The following is a 19,983-nucleotide window of genomic DNA, read 5'->3' on the forward strand; positions in this document are numbered from 1 at the left end:
TCAAACTTGACCACAGTCAATATTTCACTTGACATTTGTCTTTTTGCGTCATGATGATCCATTTCCTTTTTCCTTTTCAGCATAAAACAAATCCATCTCAGTTCTTTGAACCAACAAACTTTCCTGCTGTTAGAGTTGACTTCCCTGAAATGAGAAGAACTGAGATTTGAAAGAAAACAATTCAGTTTTTCTCAGAGCTAAAATTAACAACTGCATTCTTTAGAAACTTTGAACTGACTCATGTTGGCAGCATCAGACTTAGTTTGAGCCAGATTCATTTTAATACCATAAAACTCTCTTGTGATGCACACCAATGACTGAAATTAAGGAGTCTGAAAGTCACAGTGACTTTGATGATTTATGTCACTGGTCTGCCAAACAGTAGTGGGACATATTGTCCTTCAGGGATTAAAATGTTTCTCCAAAAGACTTTTCACATGAATTTTTTGGTAAAACCTGGTAGACTAAAAAGGCTAATATTGTGTTTTTTTTATTATTTAAACTTAAATCAAAGTTTTTGATATGTTTTTAATAACTCAATAATAACTGCGGAGTTATAAAATGAACAACAGTAAAGGAAGTTGTGGCAAAAGGTGGAGAGGACACCAGCTGTACTCTGGGTGCTCTTTAACTTTATGGTGTCTTGAAATGGTATTTATACATTTTGATTATTTTTACATTTCTGTCATATTAAAACAGAGTTTGAAGTGTGTGTGAGAGAGTTTTTTAGGATTATTTTTTAATGATAGACTAACAAAGATTCTTCCACTTCTTCATCATTAAGAAGCGAAAGGAAAAGGGTCTCATTTGACCCATTTTAAACAAACTCATATATTTGGTAAACATATGAATAAATCCCCCTGTCGTCAGAAAGTGCCAAATAAAAGAAGTTAAACTATTGGTTACGCACTCCAGCAATTTGGCCCTAACAGATGTTATAAAGGTTTCAACAGAAAAATAACCGTTTATCTGCTTTTGCAAACTTATTAGCATTTTTGTTTTGTAAAATTTACTTTTTGTTAGTTTCTTATTTTCATTTCTTTATGTACACACGTATGGTCCGGTGGCTCCACCTATTGGTAAAAAAGTATAAAGAACGAAATCGCTGCTTCAAACCAAGTTTGAGAATGCAAGACTGGAAAATTAATTTTCACAGGCGCTTTTCGTCCAGTTCAGCTGAGCCTGAGCGTCAGTGTCAGTCTCTAAAGCTGGTAGAGACATGTCCCATAAAATTCGTAGATGTATTGACAGATACAGTTTTGATCTTTAAAATATTTAGTCATGTGGGTTAAATTTATGGGCACACCACACTTTTTAAATTTTGTGCGGTTTTTGTGTGTGTTTTAAATAGTTTCCCTTTAAAAATGATGCTTTTCTGTAAAATCAAAAGAACATATTGTGTTAGCACTGTCAAGAAACACACACACACACAAAGTTAAAGTAGTTCAAATAGTTTGCCAAACAATATACTATACATTTTGGAAAAAAAAAAAAAAAAAAAAAAAAAAAAAACTAAATGAAGACTGATAAAACTTTTGAAAGCCTGAATGAAAAATATATTACAATAACAACACATAGAAATCGTCTAACATTGGAAAACGAGGGAATACTAAAGGGAGGGTGGGGTTTTTTATGACGAGGGGAGGGTTCGGGTGGAGGAGGTGTGTTTGGGGGGAGTGGTGCTGAATGAACAGCTCCTCTTCATCATAAAACAAGCAGAGGGCTCCGCTGCTCCGCCAGAGCCGCCACAGCCATGAGCCAGCCGAACCGCCCGACCTGCAGCCCCGCGCTGCCTCTCCGCCCGCGCCCCTGACCCCGCACCGCGACCGCACCACACCACCGACCATGAAGAGGCAGAACGTGCGGACCCTCGCCCTCATCATCTGCACTTTCACCTACCTGATCGTGGGCGCCGCGATCTTTGACGCGCTGGAGTCTCAGGAGGAGACAACCCAGAAGGAGACGCTGGACATGATGAAGCAGGAGCTGCTCAGCACCTTCAACCTCTCCAAAGATGACTTTGACCTGCTGGAGAAGGTGGTGCTGCAGCTGAAACCGCACAAAGCCGGCGTGCAGTGGAAATTCGCAGGCTCCTTTTATTTTGCCATCACGGTGATCACGACCATAGGTAAGACTAAGCAAACTTACGGGAGTTTTTACTTAACTTACATTTCTCTTCAGCGCGCTTTTCTTCCAAGGTCAAATCGCTACAGAAGGTTTATAGATGCTGCTGAATGCTCGAACCTGTTGCGTCTAACTTTTCCTGCATGTTTGAAATCAGCGATAGCAACGCTCTGCGGGGGTGGAGGGAGATTTCAGCCCACATTGGCACATGACCGAGGAAGTCAAAGCCACATGGGAAAATTTCATTGAGTAAAGAATTCACATCTGGGTCCCTTCAGTGTTCTTATATGAGATAGAGAAGTAGATAAAACTGTCCTTATTGTACAAATTTAAAAAAATAAACTGAACTCTAGTCAACACAATTCTATAGGATTCAACATGCTTTCTGCGTTAAACATGTTTCTGTTACTGGAGCTGACTGAAAGACTCTTTTCATCTGCATAAGCCAAGGTTACTAAGAGTTGATACTTGGGGAAACTTGAGGCGTAGTTGGCTTGTTCTGTTGTGTTGTGCTCTCATTATTTCTGCCCCAGAAGATTCATGTGCAGCAGCACGAGGCGTTCAGATGCATGGGAAACTCTGCATTTTGTTTTTCTGTTTCAGTGCAAAATGCAACTGACCTACACGTATAAGGTTATTACTGATGGGAAGTTATATCAAAGCCAATGGAAGTTTTTAAACATTAGGGGCAATTAATGGATCAAATATTTCTTGAGGCCTTTTCTTGAAAAAAGGTTTGTCTCCAGAAAATTTTTATTCATTTAAACTTTATAAACACATATGTAAAAATCAAATGTCCTGGTAAAAAAACAGCTTGACCAAGGCTAGACAGGTTGAGCTGAAGTGCTGTAAATATTGCCTTTCAGATTATCCTAACATTCACTATAAATGTAGGATAAGTGTAAAAAATGGTTCCTACTAATTTTCCATTAGAAAATTATTCAAGTTATGACCCTCAATTGCATAGAAGTTTTAAAACAGTTTGAGTACGAGACATTTACTGAATTACTTTAATGTTTTTCATGAATTATGAAAATGGGACAATGTTGGCAGTGCCCTGGCCCTTATACAGCCCTGGACAAAATTAAGAGACCTCTTAAAATGATCCGATTTTACTTTTCATATGTATATATTTGAGTAGAATGAATATTATTCTTTTATTCCATGAACTACTGACAGCACGTCTCTGAAATTCCAAGCAAAAAGTTTTACATATTTGCAGAAAATGAGAAACTGTCAAAATAATAATAAAAAAATGCAGTGCCTTCAGATATCAAATAATGCAAAAAAAAAAAAAAGACAAGTTCATATCCATTTAGAAACAACAATACTAATGTTTTAACTCAGGAAGAGTTCAGAAAGCAATATTTGGTGGAATAACCAGAAGGTTTTCAGGGGGGTGGATGACCTCTTCATTTTCACCAGAGCTGGAGAAAATGACCTCCAGCACGTCAAAAGTAACGTAATCCCTCATGATGCAGCAGGACACTGTGAATTTCAACCTGCATACTTGAATTTCTCACAAGTTGATGCTCCATAAAAATATTTCCTTTGGCCTTCACAATTAAAACAAAAAATAGGTGCTTTCAATGTCAACAAACAAACTAAACAGCCATTTGTGTATTTAATTCTTAAAGTTTTGATCTTTATAATTTAGATAATAGGATGAGTATGAATGCCTAGAATCTCAAACAATTTGTCATACTCTAATTGCTTGTTTGCTTATCTATCCAGACTAATACATAATAACATCAAATCTAACACTTCCTTAATCTTTTAGTCTGTGTATATATTCTTGCAGAAGAAAACAAACAATAACGTTGCTAAATCACAGTATAATTAGTAAAATTATATTTCAGTGAGAACCCTAAAAACAATCAGTTTTGAGACATTATACATTTACGTCTACCTTTATATGTTTTTGGTTTTATTTGCTTTGAACCTTGTAGAGGTTATCTGAGAATAGCTTCATTGTGAACGTATAGCACTGAGATGTTAATTGTTTCTTTAAAAAAAAAAAAAGGAACAACAATCTAAGGAATTTTTGTTCTGGAATGACTGTAAGAGGTTTTTAAACCTTAAACAAATCAAGCACAAATGAAAGGCCAGAGGAAACAGAATCGTATTAGTTGCTGCTGCTTCAGTGGCAAATTGAGGCATTTTGTATTTAAGACAGGGCAGATTGGTTCGGTGATGAGAGTGATTCTTCTCTTCAATTGTTTTTCAGCCAGGTTTCCATGATTAGGGCTCCAGTGCTCGTTTATTTTCACTCCTCTTCTGTCATTTTAACAATTTCAATAATGTCCTTTTCCATTGTTTTACCTCACAAACTCCATTAACTCGCTGTTTCTATTTTTTTCCAAGTTTAAGTGTTAAAAACAATGTGTCATGATAGCAGATATTTTGTTAAGGAACTACTGAACTGAATAGAACTGTGAGCTATTCCTTATTTGTTTATAATTTTGCTTATATTCCTTTAAGGTGGTTTTGAGCAATATTTTCTCATGCTTTCTTTTTGTCATTTTTATTTTTCTGTTCACTTTATATAAGCAAAATGAACTATTTATGCCTGACTGGCTATAAACTCAACACTTTAATATTTTTTCTCAGTAAAAATGGGATTGAATTTTCTGTCATGGTCACAATTTGTTTTAATAGCTCTTTGTGAACATGTGATATATACTCAATTTTCCACCGTTTGACATGCATGAAATATTTTTTTAATAATTTCGAGGTGATACAAGACTTTGTAAAAAATATTCAGTGCAGTAGGAGGATTTTCTTTTTTTTAATGAAAGTATTCATACATCTTGTACTTTTTCTCATTGTGTCACATAACAACAGCAAAACATTTTTTAACAAAAGTTCATTAAAAATGTGCTTCTGAGTTATGATTTTGTAGAACCAACTTTTACAGTTTTTACTTTAGGGTGTGCTTCTACCACCTTGGCACTTACATAGACTACAGTTGTTGCGTTTTACTCTTTGCAAATATCTCAAGCTCAGGTTAGATTTTTCAAGTCTTGTCAAAGATTCATTTTTGGATTTTAGTGTGAACAAGTTGGGTTATTTTAATTCATGAATATGTTTTAATTAAGCCTGTTCTGGCTTCCCCTGTATTTGGTTGGATCCGTCTTCCCTTCAGGTTTCATCCGTTGCTTTAGTGTTAGTTTTGTTAGGATCCTGTGTTTTCAGGTTTGTTTATTGGGTGTTCCTTAGTCTTTCTCTTTTATTTGATTAAAAAAAAAAGATTTGTTAACACTTCTGCTCCTTTCACTTTTTGCTTACTCCCATCTAATTTCATTATAACATGCTACTTTCCTGTTTTTCTGTTTTTGTTTGTTTGTTCTGCTCTGGCTCCCTCTGGTGTGTACGTTTTTCATTAAAATGATCAATGTGATCCACGCTCCCATTTTGTCTGCATTTTTGGTCAATCCACAAACTCACATCGATTTCAGGTTCTTCTTATTTTATCAGCTCACCGTTTTCCTTATGTTGGCATTTTTCCTATATGGTTTGTGGCAAACAGTTCCTTTTGGCTGTTTTCTTGCCTCTGTTTTAAAAAGATTTTTCTATCTTGGCTCAGGATATCAGCGACTCCTAATAAAAAATCTTATTTCTTCTTCTACAAATATTGTTTTCTCCTTTGAGCAATGTGTTCAAAAGTTTGCAGTTGAAGCATAATATTTTCATTTTCAGATTTGCCTGTGCTCTGAGAGATATTCATAGCTTGGAATAAAATGTCATATCCTGACACTTTTTAAAAGTTTGTCCATACATTTCTGTTCCTTACTCCTCACGATGCTCAGATTGATTTACTCACAGATGGACTATTCACTAATTAGATTAGAATTCATTTGGTTACATTGGATTTTATCTAGGGCTTTTTTCTGTCTCTCTTTTCACGTTTCTCGTGAGAAATTGTTGAACAATATTTGTATTTAAAAGCATAAATCTGCATCATAGCAAAGAGAAAACATAAAGTACCTCCCTCATTTAAAGCTGCAGGACTGTTCTATTATGTAGTTCCAATTTGTTTAGAACCTGCTTGTATCAGGACTTCCTATCTGACTTTTCCCTCCTGTATTTGGTGACTGGTGCAGTTGTTGGCCATGACCTGTGACTCGTGACTGTATCAGATGCAGAAAGCTAATTGCACACTAACCAAAACCTGGGTGTCCGTGTTCACATTCTGTAATTGTGAGCCCTGCAGATGGCAGAAACACAGTGATTGGCGTTTCAGTCTGCCATTAAGTATTAATGACAACACCAGAGCTCTCTTATTCCACTACAGTCCTGCCACACAACAGCAACACTGTGTATACTACACTGGTAACACAATATCAAGCAACCATGGCCTGCAGTAATGCCCTCACATAAAAGAAATGAGTATTATTATTTCCCGGCAAATTCGGGTGGAGTGCGCAAACCCTGGCTGCACCATGCGCTACTCTTGATTAAACGTATATACAGAGTCAAACTGCAATCAGTAATTAGGCAACACTTTCTGCAGAAGAAAGGATGAGGCGGAGGGCAGAGTGTCCTCTTACGCACCATCAGGGGATGGATTTAAGTGATGCGAGACGCACAAAAAGGGGAGAAAAGAGAGAGCTTTGAGCAAGCTGAGTTCGGGAAGTGGGTGTAATAAGATTCTGGGGCTCAGGGGGGGTGTGTCTGCATCACAGTGGTTGTCACCCTCCTCCAGGGGTGAACGTCTTGTCACTGCCATGATCGTCTGTTGCATACAGAGGACAAATTCCCAGCACACAGTGTTTTATAATAAGACATGTCACATGTCCTTTGTATTATCTGATGTGTTGTTTGACATGTGATGAGGACATGAACTTGCAGTTGCAGGATGTGAGGAGCAGTTGTTTTGTTTTCCATGAGCTGGTTTTTATTTAAACATGTGTTGACCTTAAAATAAAGCAGTCTTTGTGTGACAAGGAATATGATATCTCAGAATGTTTATGCAAGATGGAAAAAGTATTGGACCACCCGGATTACACAAATATATTTCCTCATGATGTTGAAGAATGATGCATGGAGACAAGTTGTACAGTTTCCGGTTCTTAAAGATTAGCTTAAAAAGTACATAAAGAAAAGAAAAGATTGTTGATTTTTCTTTCTCTTCCTTATCCAAATCTGCTCATTTTCTTCTTGTTGGCCAAGTTGTACACTGTCACCAAATTTAAGCTAAAAAATTGGTCATTTTGTCTATTTAGAAGAGTTAAAGCCTCCAATTGACCAAAAACAAAACAAAACAACAACTAAATACAGAGTAAGCATAATTTTCTGATGGGAGCGTTGCTGTCAGCAGGTTGTTGTGACTATTCTTTTTTACTCCAAGAAAACCACAGCTTGTCACTAGAAACTACATGAGATTGTTCACTCTGTTCATTCATCAGATGTAACTTTTTTTAATTATTATTTTAAAAAAACATTTCTTAAAAATGTTGGCATTTGCTTTTCTTTTTAGGACCCTATTTTGCCCCAAATACCAAAGGTTGTTTATTTTTATTTTATAGCTTTGTTCTTATCAGCTTTGCACAACTACAGAGCAAAGTTTTTGCCCATTTATCTGTGCTAAGTAGCTCCATTTCAGGTAAATTGGAGGGAAGGCATTTGCAACTACAATCTTACAATTTAAAATAGAATAGAAATATCCTTTGTTGTCCCACATTGGAGAAATTTCTGTGCGAGAAAAATGCAGTTTGAAATGTAAAATGTCATTTTCTTTAATTACTTTCATATTTGTTCTTTACTTCAATTAATTTTATCATCATTAAAATGATGTGTTTAGTGTTTCTCTCATCCATTGACAATGGATACAGTATCAGTTACTGTACATGCAGAAAAAAACAAAACATTTTCTTCATATTGTTGAATGACATGATTTTATTTTTGTCAATGTGTTCTTACTGACTTGACCGAGGAGCCGGTTGCTGATAGTTCATCAATAAACTCAAAATCTGTGTAGGACAGTGAAAACGAATGCAAATGCATCCAGGCCATTCAATCTGCCTGAGTCACTGTAATCCCAAGATGACATCCAGGCAGTGAAAAAGCCAGCTGGTGAGGGCGACTGCTTGCTGCGAACACGTCTCCATCATATTAAAAGTAGCTTGGATCAGAGCGCTGACACCCTCCCCGGTTTAGCTGCTCCGTCACCACCGGTGATGTTTATGTACTGGGCAGCTACCAAGTCAATTAGTGCATGAATGTGACACAGGCTGTGGCTGAAAACGACATGCTCTTCGTCCGTTCTATATGGACAGACGATGAATAATATATTTTATTTTTCTATTTTCATTTCTGGCAGCAGGATCAGCTTTGATTTGGCAGCAGACAAGAATCCACTTCCAGCTGTTGCATAATGAGGGCACATTCTGAATCGCTGATGGTAATTACTTACATTAGTATCATCATTATTATTCAGTCAGCTTAAGAGGTTGGAGCAGTGAGTGGTGGTGTGCATAAGGAATAAAACTCTCACCAGCAGTCCCAGAGGTCTTCAACAGACTGATGCAGAGACATATTTCAACTCCTCTGAGAGGACAGCACAGCGTGTTGCTGCTGAAACGATGAAAAAAAAGGTAACCTCACAACTAAATCTTCAAGTAGAAGTTATGACAGGCCCCTCTTTAAGTTTTTGCCAATCCTATAACTCCTGCAATGCAATATTTTCAGCTAGTCTATTCTATAAAAACTGTTTTGCACTTGAACTTATTTTAAAATTCAAAACTAATACTTTACCTTGGTGGTTATTTTCCACCCATTTGTTTGCAAATGTTAATTATTTAATCTGGAAGAGTTTATTTTAAATTAATTGAAAAATATAGAGGAAATAAAAGTAATAAAAGCACCGATACAAGCACTAGAACAGTCATCTGTTGGCAATTTTATGGTTTTTTTTTACCTTCATGAGTGAGAAATATGTCCACACTGCAATCTTCTGAGTATGTGTGAAAAAATTAAAATAAAAACTGGCATGAGAAACACTTCTCTGATTAATAAGCTGAAGAAATGCAATGAAAAATAGAAAAGATTTGTAATTTTTATGGATTTTTTTTTCTACCAAACATGGATGTTGGGTCGTGAGATTTTATTCACAAAGAGGATGTTGACTGCTAATGTCATTAAGCATCGTGCTCCTCCTCGCTCTGTGTGTTCAAGTTATTCCACTGACAGTCCACAGAGGCTCATAGCAACTTTGGCCAAAAATAATAAATAACTGAGCTGTGCTTGTGGATTTAAATGCACTTATTTTGTTTGTTTTAGCTAGTTTATCAATGCACTTTCATGTAACATTTGAATAGCATTTCTGCAACAGAGGAAATCAAAGGTGAAAGAAATAATTTTTTTGAAGAGGTTATTTGCTTTCTTTATTTGTCTAGTGAACACATTGCAGTAAAGAAAATACCTTGTTGTTTTATTTTCATTAGCAGAAAGCTGGGATCATTACCATTGTAACCTAGAAACCAGTTAAGAGATTGCCTTATCTTCAAATTACAACCTGTACATGCACTTAACACAATTTATTGTAGCAATTTATTCTCATTGACAAACTCTTAATCAGAAATTGATTGCTTCCTCTTTGAAAATTGGTGTCAATTCTCTTTATTAAAAGCACTTTGAACTAGAAGTGATTTCAGAGAAATGCAAATTATACACAGTAGAAAAAATACATAATTCTCACCAAAACTGCTTCATGTTATTTTCCACAATGACCAAGGTTTAGAATTACAGACTAATCATAATATGTGGCATCACATCGCTCCAGAAAGAAGTAAAAACTACCACCATCTCCTCCTGGAGAATCATGTTGATTTGTCTTTGAAGATAATTCAGCACAAAAATCTTTTGTAACTGTCTTCACCGTATCTTGGAGATCAAGGCAGAAGATTTTTCCTCGTGTTTCAGTAACAGGCAGAACCGCAGTGACTGATTTAGAAAAACACACAATGTCAAATCCATTTGAGATTTTGCTATGTGGTTGTGACGTTGTTAAGACATTTTGTTTTACTCAGCTTTATTCCTGCTTCGTCATTCATTAATGCAATATTAAAGAATGCATTTTTTTCCTAACAGAATCAGATTTTTCTTTTGAATGTTTTAGGTCTTCTTTTTATTTTATCCTATGTTTTCCCACTCCCAACTTTGTCTTAGCAAAAATATCCTGCAGAAATTAAGATACTTTGCTACTTTATATCACCAGGGATTTGTAGTTTTATTTTAAAGGTTGTGCTTTAGTAAAATATGGAAGAGGCTTAAATTTGAGATGAAGTGCAGCTTAAGGAGTCAAAAGCATGGCTAAGGTTACAGAAAAAAAGTATACAGCAATCACTTTATATCAGAATATTGGTTATTAAAAAAAAGTGAGATAATTGTCCTAAAGAGTTGGCTAAAATAACCTGATTGCACGGTAATACATGAAATACACATAACTTAACATAGATGTATCAAATTAAAGATAGTATCATGGTGAATGTTTAGATTGTATGTATATTTATTTCTGTGAGAACAATGATTAATTTAATCACATTTGTAGAAAAACTACTTATTTGATGTGCAATTATTTCTAATTCCTTTAGTTGCTGTTGCTTGTTCTCAGAGTAACAAACAAACAGTGGTGTCTGTTTATAACAGCAGATGCTTTGTGAAGAATATGGTGGGTAATATAACTCTTCTGGATGTGAGCATGAAAAAAAAAGTCCACCCAAGCAAATTACCTTATATAACACAGAGCTGCACTCTGCAGTGAGGCTGCGTCCTCCAAACCCATCAGACAGGCGCTCTGAGATGTTTTGTGACATGGAGATGAAAACCAGTGAGATGGAAAAAAAGAGAGACTAATTTCACTCTTAATTTTTTGCAGAAAAAAAAAATTTCTCATTGTTATTTATTGAAATCTGAAAGTCTTTGGAATAGTTTTGAAATATTGTAAGTGAAAGACGTTGGGAAATGATGTTAACAGCATGAAGCAAAAAGAAATTAAACAACATGAACCACTATTTCCGACTGAGAAAGCTGCTGCTGGTCTCACTCTGGAGGTTTTGAATAAGTTTCTGATAGTGACTCTTATTGCTGCCGTACTTGTATGACCAGGCTTTGTTTACTCGTTGTGTGTCTGCTTTATGCTTCACTGCTTGAATGGAAAGTTGACTGCTTGCCTGACTCACAGAGCAAAGCATAATGCATTACTGAATTTCATAATTCATTCTGGCCAGACTGGAGTTTGGCAAAATAAAATAGTACACTGCATAGTGAGATCTGAATTTCTTTCAGTCGGTGTTTCCCTGTGAATCTCTTAGATAAACATGAACCATGTTACATGTGAAGTCTCATGTCTTTGAATGTAAACTGGCTCCTATGAGGTTTATTTGATCAGAAACATGAGCTCTTCTCTAGTGTTTTGTCTCTCTCTTTGTTTTCAATGCTGCCTACAGTCTCTTGTCCTGCTTTATTGAATTACGTCCTTCTTTCACAACACAGAGCTTTTAGTGAGGGTTGGTCACAGCTGTTTAATTAAAGTATCCACGCTTTCAGTGTGAATTTGAGAATACGCAGACATGAGCATTACCAAGTCAACCATGTCGCATGACTCCATCAACTCAGTAGATGTGCAACTTAACAAAATGAAGTAAGACACACAAATTTATCCACAATAGAGTGAAATGATGTGCATTGTGAAAGTATTCACACCCCTGGAGATGGACGTTGATATGTTGAACCATTTCATTTTGTTGTATTGCAGGGAAATGAACTTCTGAACAATCCTTAAGACTTTTGCAGCCTCCAACAGGTTTTCATCCAGGATTTAGCTCGATCCATACAGTGTAGGATCTGAGTCAGCAGGATGTGACAATCTTAAGTGCTTAAGTGTTTGGAAACTGGATTCCTTCTCATGTTTCTTATGAGAAGGATTTGCATTTCAGTGGTGAAAATGCTTCAGCACAGAAGAGTTCAACACACTCCTGTTCTTCAACAGAAGTATCAAATGATGTAGTTAAATTGTGAGAAAATTTATACGTGTTGAATCATTTTGCTTGCAGTAGACTTGAAAAGATTAAACAAGGCACCAGTTACTCAGAAATGTTCAAGTGGAGCTACCAAGGCTAATAAAACCTTTTTAAGCCTACTGGTGGGAGCATCATGCTAAGGCCTGTTCATTACCAGTGGGACTGGTGCAGCAATGGAATGATATTATTTATATGTTTAAGGAGCTTTTTTTGTAGCATAGCTATGCACTTTATCTGACTTTGCTTTCTGGCTTTATAGGCTTCGAAAACAAAGTGTTCAAACTCATGCAGAGAACTAAATAAGTGTACTGCTTGTGAAAATAAACAGAACTCATTGTTTAAATTTTGAATGAAATCTGTCAACATACCAAACGACCAAATAATATAATTTTTTAAGTATTTGATCAGATTCTTAGAGAAAAATTAAAGCTTTTGAGTGAAACAAGCTCACGCAAAAGTTTCTTGAGCGAGTTTGTTTCATTATTTTTCCTCTCACGAAGTGAAAAGAAAAGGAACTGGAAACTTCTGGTAGTACGGTGACAAGTCTGGCTTCTCGTTTTTCTGACAGGCGATTCCACCAGGAGAGCAATACGGGAAACGTTCAGAAGTCATACTGCAGCTATTTTCCAATTCAACTCGAGGGAAACATTTAAGATTCTTGTGTAATGGAGAAGCAAAAATCATTACATCACCCCGAGGATTGTTTCTGATGCAATCTCCATCAAAATTTCTCTCCCCTGTTCTTAAAATAGTAAACATGCTGCTGGGTTAGCGTCATACACTCACAAACAAATTAGTTTTCAGTAATTTAGTTGAACTATATTTAGTTCCACTTGTTAGATTGTGGTAATTTTTGTACATCATAATTATGATTTAAGTTCAGATTTCTCTCTACAGTTTATTTTTTAATCTAGCAGTCATATTTTTGGACCATGAAAGGAAATCACGCAGAATGAAGAACGCAACATACATTGTTTGAAATCATAAAATAGAAAACCAAACATTCAAATTTGTGAAATTCTTAGAGGCAGCTCCAGTGTGCATTTGCAACACCTGGTGGTTTAAATTTTAGGTTATTTTGAGGTTGTTAAATTTTCTCATACATGTCCACATTTTTTATTCGTCAGAATTGGTGCCAGTACCCTCTCAACACACCAAATTTTTATTGATATCATAAAAGTAAGTCTTGAAATAGATTTTATTACTACATAAATGAAAGTGAAATTGTTTTTCAGGCTGCTGATGCTCATACACTATGTACACTAATGCAAGCTAGTTTACATAAACTGCCTGAACGGGAGATGGCACAGACAATGTTTCCCCTCAATGACACTTAAGAGACACAACATTACAGCCTGCACTCAGCTGCAAATTGGGTTTATGTCTTAAAGAAATATCTGAATGCTGATGGGAAATAGACAGCTTTATGATGGAGCCACTGTTGTGTGGATGTGAACTCTTTACCTCCTTTCAATAAACATCAGCACTGTAGTGTGTAACCAGAGCAGTTAAATAATCATACACAGCACAAAGGAGCTGCTATTGCAGTTTAATAAGGAAATCAAATAAAAATATCATGAGAATTTCAGAACGGGATAAAAACGCCAGCCAGCTGAGTGTTGATTATACGCCCAAAGCACAGAGCTGTCTCCCTCTGCCCCCAGAGATACTGGAGCCTCAGAAGCCTTTGGTTTTTCTGCCTCAGTACGTACCCACGTGCCAAAAAGAGAAAAAATGTCCACATGACACATTGCCGGATTCTCAGCTGTGCATAAAGCATCTAAAGATCGAAGTGAGAACGTGTGAAGTAAATATTGTATGTTTTTGCTTCACATAAATTTTTTTAAAAAAAAATCCCTCATCCTAACAACCTGAAGGAATTCTCTCACATCTCATTTGCTTCTGACACCCCCACCTCCTCCTCAACCTGTGACGGTGTTCCTCTTAAGTGCTTTGGTTATTTGGATGCTCTGTTAGCTTTGTGCTACTCCAACAAGCTCAGACCACAGGAATGATTCAGCTCGACAGCGCCAAGCGGCCGGAGCTGGCCCAGCAGATGCGGTTTGTCCCAGGGGAGTTCATTTTTCTATTTGTTTTCCAGCATCTGTTTAATCTTTTAACAAGCCAACCTGAATGAAATGGACTGTCAGACAGGAGGGCATAACAATAGTAATAATAATAATAATGACACTGATGGGTGAGTTGTGTTTATGCCTTAGGCCTGGAAACAGGGAATGAGTGCATAATCCAAACCCATCCCCTGTGAGAAACTTGAACTGAAACAAAATGGTGCTAGCCTGTTTTCTCTGGGATTGCTCTAATTTTTCACATGTAGGGGGATACAGCATATTGCAATCACAGCCCTTCATATTGCTACCATAAATCCTAAAGTGCTTCATTACCAAGAAGAGTATATTTGTAAAATTCAGGGGAAACGCTGTATTTTTTTTTAAGAAATAAAAATCTGAAAAGTGAGGCGTGCTTTTTGAATCAAAACCAACGTTTACTTCAATTTGATCTTCAAATCTTTAATAGCTTTAAAATTATATTGATTTTAATTATTCTTTTTTGTGCATTTGCTAAAGCTCAGTCAGATTAGATGGAGAACATACATAAAGTCTTGAAAGCCAGCATGTTTAGTCATGAGGATAATGCGCTCAGGTTCTATTAACCAGGCTACACCTTACATGGAGGAGTAAAAATCAGTTTAGACTATTCCCCTTTCTCATTGTTTTGTGGTGGCCTACATTTGCACAAAAAAAAAAAAAACTTTAAAAATCTGCATTCAGTTACTTTTTGGACTTTGTAACTGGGAGAACTCAGTGTCCACAAACAACCTCAACTCTGCAGCTTTCTCTTTTTTACTTAAATAAAATATGTTTTGGTAGGTCCAGATCCATAAATAATTCATTTTTAAGCAGCTGAAACTGTTTTGTATACAGTGTCTTTTATAAAAGTGATTCATTTAATGTTTTTCAAAATTCTCTGGCCACGTTAAAACCTGTAGTTAATTCAAAATTTTAACTAATAACTTTGCACTTATAAAAGACACACAACTAGAAACAATTATAATTCAAAAGTATCTAGATGTTTAAGTTGGACCTTTGCAGCCTAATCTTTTTAAAACAATCTTTGAACAAAGCTGGGTTTCCATTAAACATTGGTTGAAAAAATTCTTTATCACTAAATATGGTAAATTTACATCAAGAATTTTGAAGGATTGAGTTTATGTTATTATGCACTGTCCTTTCAAATATACTGAAAAATCTGACATGGCTGCAGTTTCTGCTTGAACGGTAAAACTTTGAAGTCCTTCCAGAGTTAGCACAGCTCCTCTGGCTGCTTCTCAATTTAGGTGGAAAGAAAAGCCTTGGTAGGTTTGCAATAGTATAATATTCTAGGAAACACTACAAGTTGTATCTTCATACTGCGTCATAGTCACACTGAATCACTTTGCATCATTTTGTTATTCAGATTGTGTGGGGAAAATGTAGCCTGTTTTGTATTTTCACTCCAAAATGAAGTGGATATGATGAGTCATCTTTTAAAAGCAACCACAAATACCCAACATAACAATGTCTTTTTTAAATTCATTCTGGTGTGATTTTGTCATTGTTGTCACTCCAGCAAGAAACGTCCATCTTGTTACAAAACATTAATTTCCGCCCAGCATTTAATTTTCCAACAAACTGCATAATTTAGTGGATAAAAAAAAAAAACATGACTGCCATGAAAACCTGTTATCAGATATTTTGGTATATGACCTTTTTTTTTTAAACCACTCTCACAGACAGTCGTTGTTGGTACCCAATGATGAGCTGGAGCATTGTGTTTTCTTGTCCATTCTGAATGATTAGAAATTCTCTTATCAGAGCTGACTCTGATGAAATAGCAGGGCAGGGCAGGATATAAAGTTTTTTTGGGGTCAGCTGCAAGAGAAAAAGAAGAAAAAAAAATATACATTGCTCTTATGATATAGTTAATATAATGTAATTGGGTATACAAATCAGGTCAAAGCTGCCATGCTCACAATTCGAAGTAGGTTACAACAAAAACCCTTGATTGTATTTCCTGATGAAGTGAGGGTGAACCTGCAGATTGAGTGGAGGAGGAGCTCCTAGTCTGTCTGCTCACACCATATGGGGAGCCTGAGGCGCTGATTATCTAACCAAGGTGACTGGAAGACCTGCCTTTTCTGCACGGAGTCTTTCAAAGCTCTTGCATATTTAGCAAAGGTTTTTGGATGCAAAATTCTTAGCAACTGCTGCAGATTTGTCCAGAAAATATTGCCTGAATAAAAATGATGTCAAAATGAATGGAACAGTAATGGAGAAACTGTGTCTCTGAATAGGACCATAAACTATGAAATTAACAAAACATGACTGTTATAAAAGGTTACCAAGTCATCCGTTAAGTAAAAATAGAAAATAGGACATTTATGGCTAAAAAGTGTTTTTTTTTTGTCTTTCAAGTTGAACTTCACACTCTATCATGGTATTTCAGTTAAAACACTGAATGCATTCTTTAGAGTCATTATGGAACAACTCTAAAGCTGAATAGCTTTTATTAATAATTGATTATGTTGGTTCTAAGCCCAAATGATAACATCTGTGAATAAACAATAAACGTCGCTACAGATAGAGCCGCAGATGAGAAACTAATTCACTTTAAGGTTCATGTAACACCTTCACAAGATCCATTGCTTGACTTAATTGTCTCTGACCATTAAGTCAGGCGCCAGGATTAGTATCATGCAACTCATGCAGTGACACATGATAGCTTTACAATATGGCAATGAGCCTAGTGCGACAGATCATCTGGCATGTTGATGGGCAGCATAAGGAGGAACTGTCAGAAGGGAATATGTTTGTACATATGATGTTAAAGAATGCCAAAACTGACTCCATGCTGACTAGATTTGAAAACAAATTATAAAAGTTACTCAAGTAGATGATTAGAGGACAAAGAAAAGAGCAAAAAAAATTGGAAAATTAACCTTTTTTTCTTCAAAAATTGCTCATCTAACACTGTGATCATCTGCATTTAGCAAGCTTAGCAATTGTTTACGTGGTCATGTTGAAATAAATGTTTAGAACAACTAAAATGATCTTTTAAGTAAATATTTCTTAGCTAAAGTTTTTTTTATTCAAGATATCCCTGATGTATGGGAAGCAGATGCATTACTAATTCTGAAAACCAATGATTCAAACGATTTAAAGGTTTTACATATACATGTTCATGGATGATTGAGAGACTCCTGCTAAGGAGACTCTGAAAACAAATAAACCGTGTTTCACTGGAACACTTTCAATGAAAAAAAAAAGGCAAATAAACTAAAAACTACGAGCGCAACCGCTTCAACAGCCAAACTAACACTTCTAGTTTAAATATACTTTTGAATGAACATTTAACAGTCGATTAAGCTAAACTAAGAAAAGGACTGGGCAATAATAAATCACAGAGCTGTAAAATGAGAACAAATGCTGGATAAAAAGAAGACAAATATTTGTTATTTGCATCATTTTATGGATCTGAATGACAAAACCTTTCTCAAATATTTTTATTTATTTATTATATTTGTCTATTTTTAAATGTGCAGTTTTTAAACACTATGAAAAAAAGAGGTGCTACATCCAGGCTGTACTTAAATAAAAAAAAATCATTGTTAAACCAGGCATGAGTGATTATCATTGTCCACCCATGTGTTTCTCTGATCTCTCATTTAACGCAGTGGTTTCTCCTCTAAGTGGTTTTCCATTTTGCCGTGCAAACTGAGCTTTGTGTTTTATGTACCAGACGATAATGCCGCCTCCATCTCCACAGCCTAACAGTCAGATCAGGACAGCATCTGGTTCCCAAGAGCAGCCGCACGACCTGAAGTTGATCCAAAACATATCTGAGGAATCAGGTGATAGAGATCGGTACGCTGAGGCCGAGCAAATTTATGATTTGAATGAAAGGCTGGATGGCTAGAAACACAAAGAACTGCAAATTATCCAAAAATAATAACAGTATAAGCTTGTGGCTGAAACAAAACACTTACATATTGTGCATTAAGGCTTACAGCTTGTCTGATGTTTAGTAATGAGTAAATAAAAACATTTTTAAAAATGTTCTGCTTTCTTCAAATTCAAAGTCTTACAAACATTTTCTTAGTATTTGGTAGAACAACCTTAAAGCTCTGCCCACAATATTTCTACACTGTAAACATCTGAGCTGTATTTAGTAGAGCTACTATCTTCAACTCTTTCAGTCAAATAAATTTAGTGAGTTTTTGATTTTAATCCTAAATGTGTGAGCTTGTCAAAGATAAACTTAAGATAGTAAGTTGTGTTTTATTAGTTTTGACAAACCTCCAGGAGTTCAATAAACTCTAGCTTTTTGGTTAGCACTTAAAAAAACTGAAAGAAGAAAAACACACGAGTGGGAACTATTTTTCAGAATGCTTAGAGGCATGTTTATCCTGAGATGGGTTATTAATGCAAATATTTAATATAATGATTGAAGGTAATGTTCTGTTCACACTAAATGTTTTTTAGCAGAATTTAATAAAATTCATAATCTGATCAGAAATGTTGTTCATGCAATTTGAAACAAAAATTTTAATGATTCTAAAGTATTCTAAGATGATTATTTTAACTTCATATTGTGAGTAGAATAATAGAGAAATGTGGCTCTTTGATGAGGTGAGGGCAGTTTTCTTTTCTTACATATTGTGAAGTACTAATTTGGTTTAAATTGCAGCATTAAGCTACAACTCACAATTCAAGATTAATCAACTTAAAAACAATTTTTAGACAACTCGTCTCTTGTTAAATCAACTTCATAAATTTAAATTTTTGAGTTAAAATAATTTTCTTGTTGAATTAATTAGCATTTTCAAGGCAGCAGGTGGACTTTCATTTTCAAGTTAACCACCTTCAAATGTTTACAGTCTAGTGCTGAGATCTGGGCTTTATGATCACAACTCAAAGCCATTATGCAACTATTTTATGATATAATTGGGGACATTATCTGGTAGAAAGAGCCATTTGTTCCCAAGCTTGATGTCCTGAGATGCTGCTTCAACATTTCGACATCTTTCTTCATCGTGCCATCTGCTTTTTGAAGTGTGCCTATACCTCTTGCAACAACACAACATAATGTTGCCACTCTGTACTTCAAATTTTCTCTTTTTCATTCTAACATCACAATAGTATGGCTAAACACTTAGTTTCATGCAAAGACAGCACAAATTAGACCTGCTGCAGTTTATCAGGAATAATCATCACATACTTTTCTTCCTCCAGCTGCTTTTTTCCCCCACTATGGTGTGTGATAAAACACTGTCTCCAGAGCAAATGGATCCAAAACTCTGTTGTCTGTCAGTTTCATTATTCATCTCCCCATTCACACTTGGCCCACTTCCTACCCTAAATATAAGTGTGCCTCTGCCCTTTATATTCTTCACAGAAAATTATCCTCGTCATTCTTATGCCACTATTAGTCGTGACATCTGGGACTTCTTACTGTGTAGAGCTTTGCTGCACAGATTCAGTTTAGATTTGCAGTCTAATTAATCTTATATGAGTCTGCTGTAACTCTACTGCCACATTGTTGGACTGTGCTGCTGAATGGAGTGACACTGCTGTGTGGAAGCTTCATGGCTTATGTAACCAAGAGTATATTTCTTTTTCAATTTTGACAGGAAGATTTCTTGTATTCAGGCTGAGATTTTGCACTTCTCTGCAGTGACAGTCGGTTAACCTGGAATTCACACTGGAGTGCAGTACAATTGTTCAAGTGTTGCACTTCTGCATGAGCATAGTTGAAAGTAAGCAGGACTGTCGGAGGTGTG

The 19,983-nt window shown here is 35.9% G+C and overlaps 1 protein-coding gene across 1 annotated transcript in view; it reads left to right on the forward strand.

The window, feature by feature from the left end:
* The first annotated feature begins 1,754 nt into the window (after positions 1-1,754).
* The window catches only part of kcnk3a (potassium channel, subfamily K, member 3a), a 33,118-nt gene continuing 14,889 nt past the window's right edge, over positions 1,755-19,983 (forward strand). The window contains exon 1 of the mRNA XM_055054561.1: positions 1,755-2,128. Within this exon, the coding sequence (XP_054910536.1) occupies positions 1,846-2,128 (283 nt within the window). The 5' untranslated portion in view covers positions 1,755-1,845. The remainder of the gene's footprint in view (positions 2,129-19,983) is intronic.

This window comes from Poeciliopsis prolifica, unplaced genomic scaffold, assembly GCF_027474105.1.
Source record: "Poeciliopsis prolifica strain line A6 unplaced genomic scaffold, Auburn_PproV2 SCAFFOLD039, whole genome shotgun sequence".
Lineage (NCBI taxonomy): Eukaryota > Metazoa > Chordata > Actinopteri > Cyprinodontiformes > Poeciliidae > Poeciliopsis > Poeciliopsis prolifica.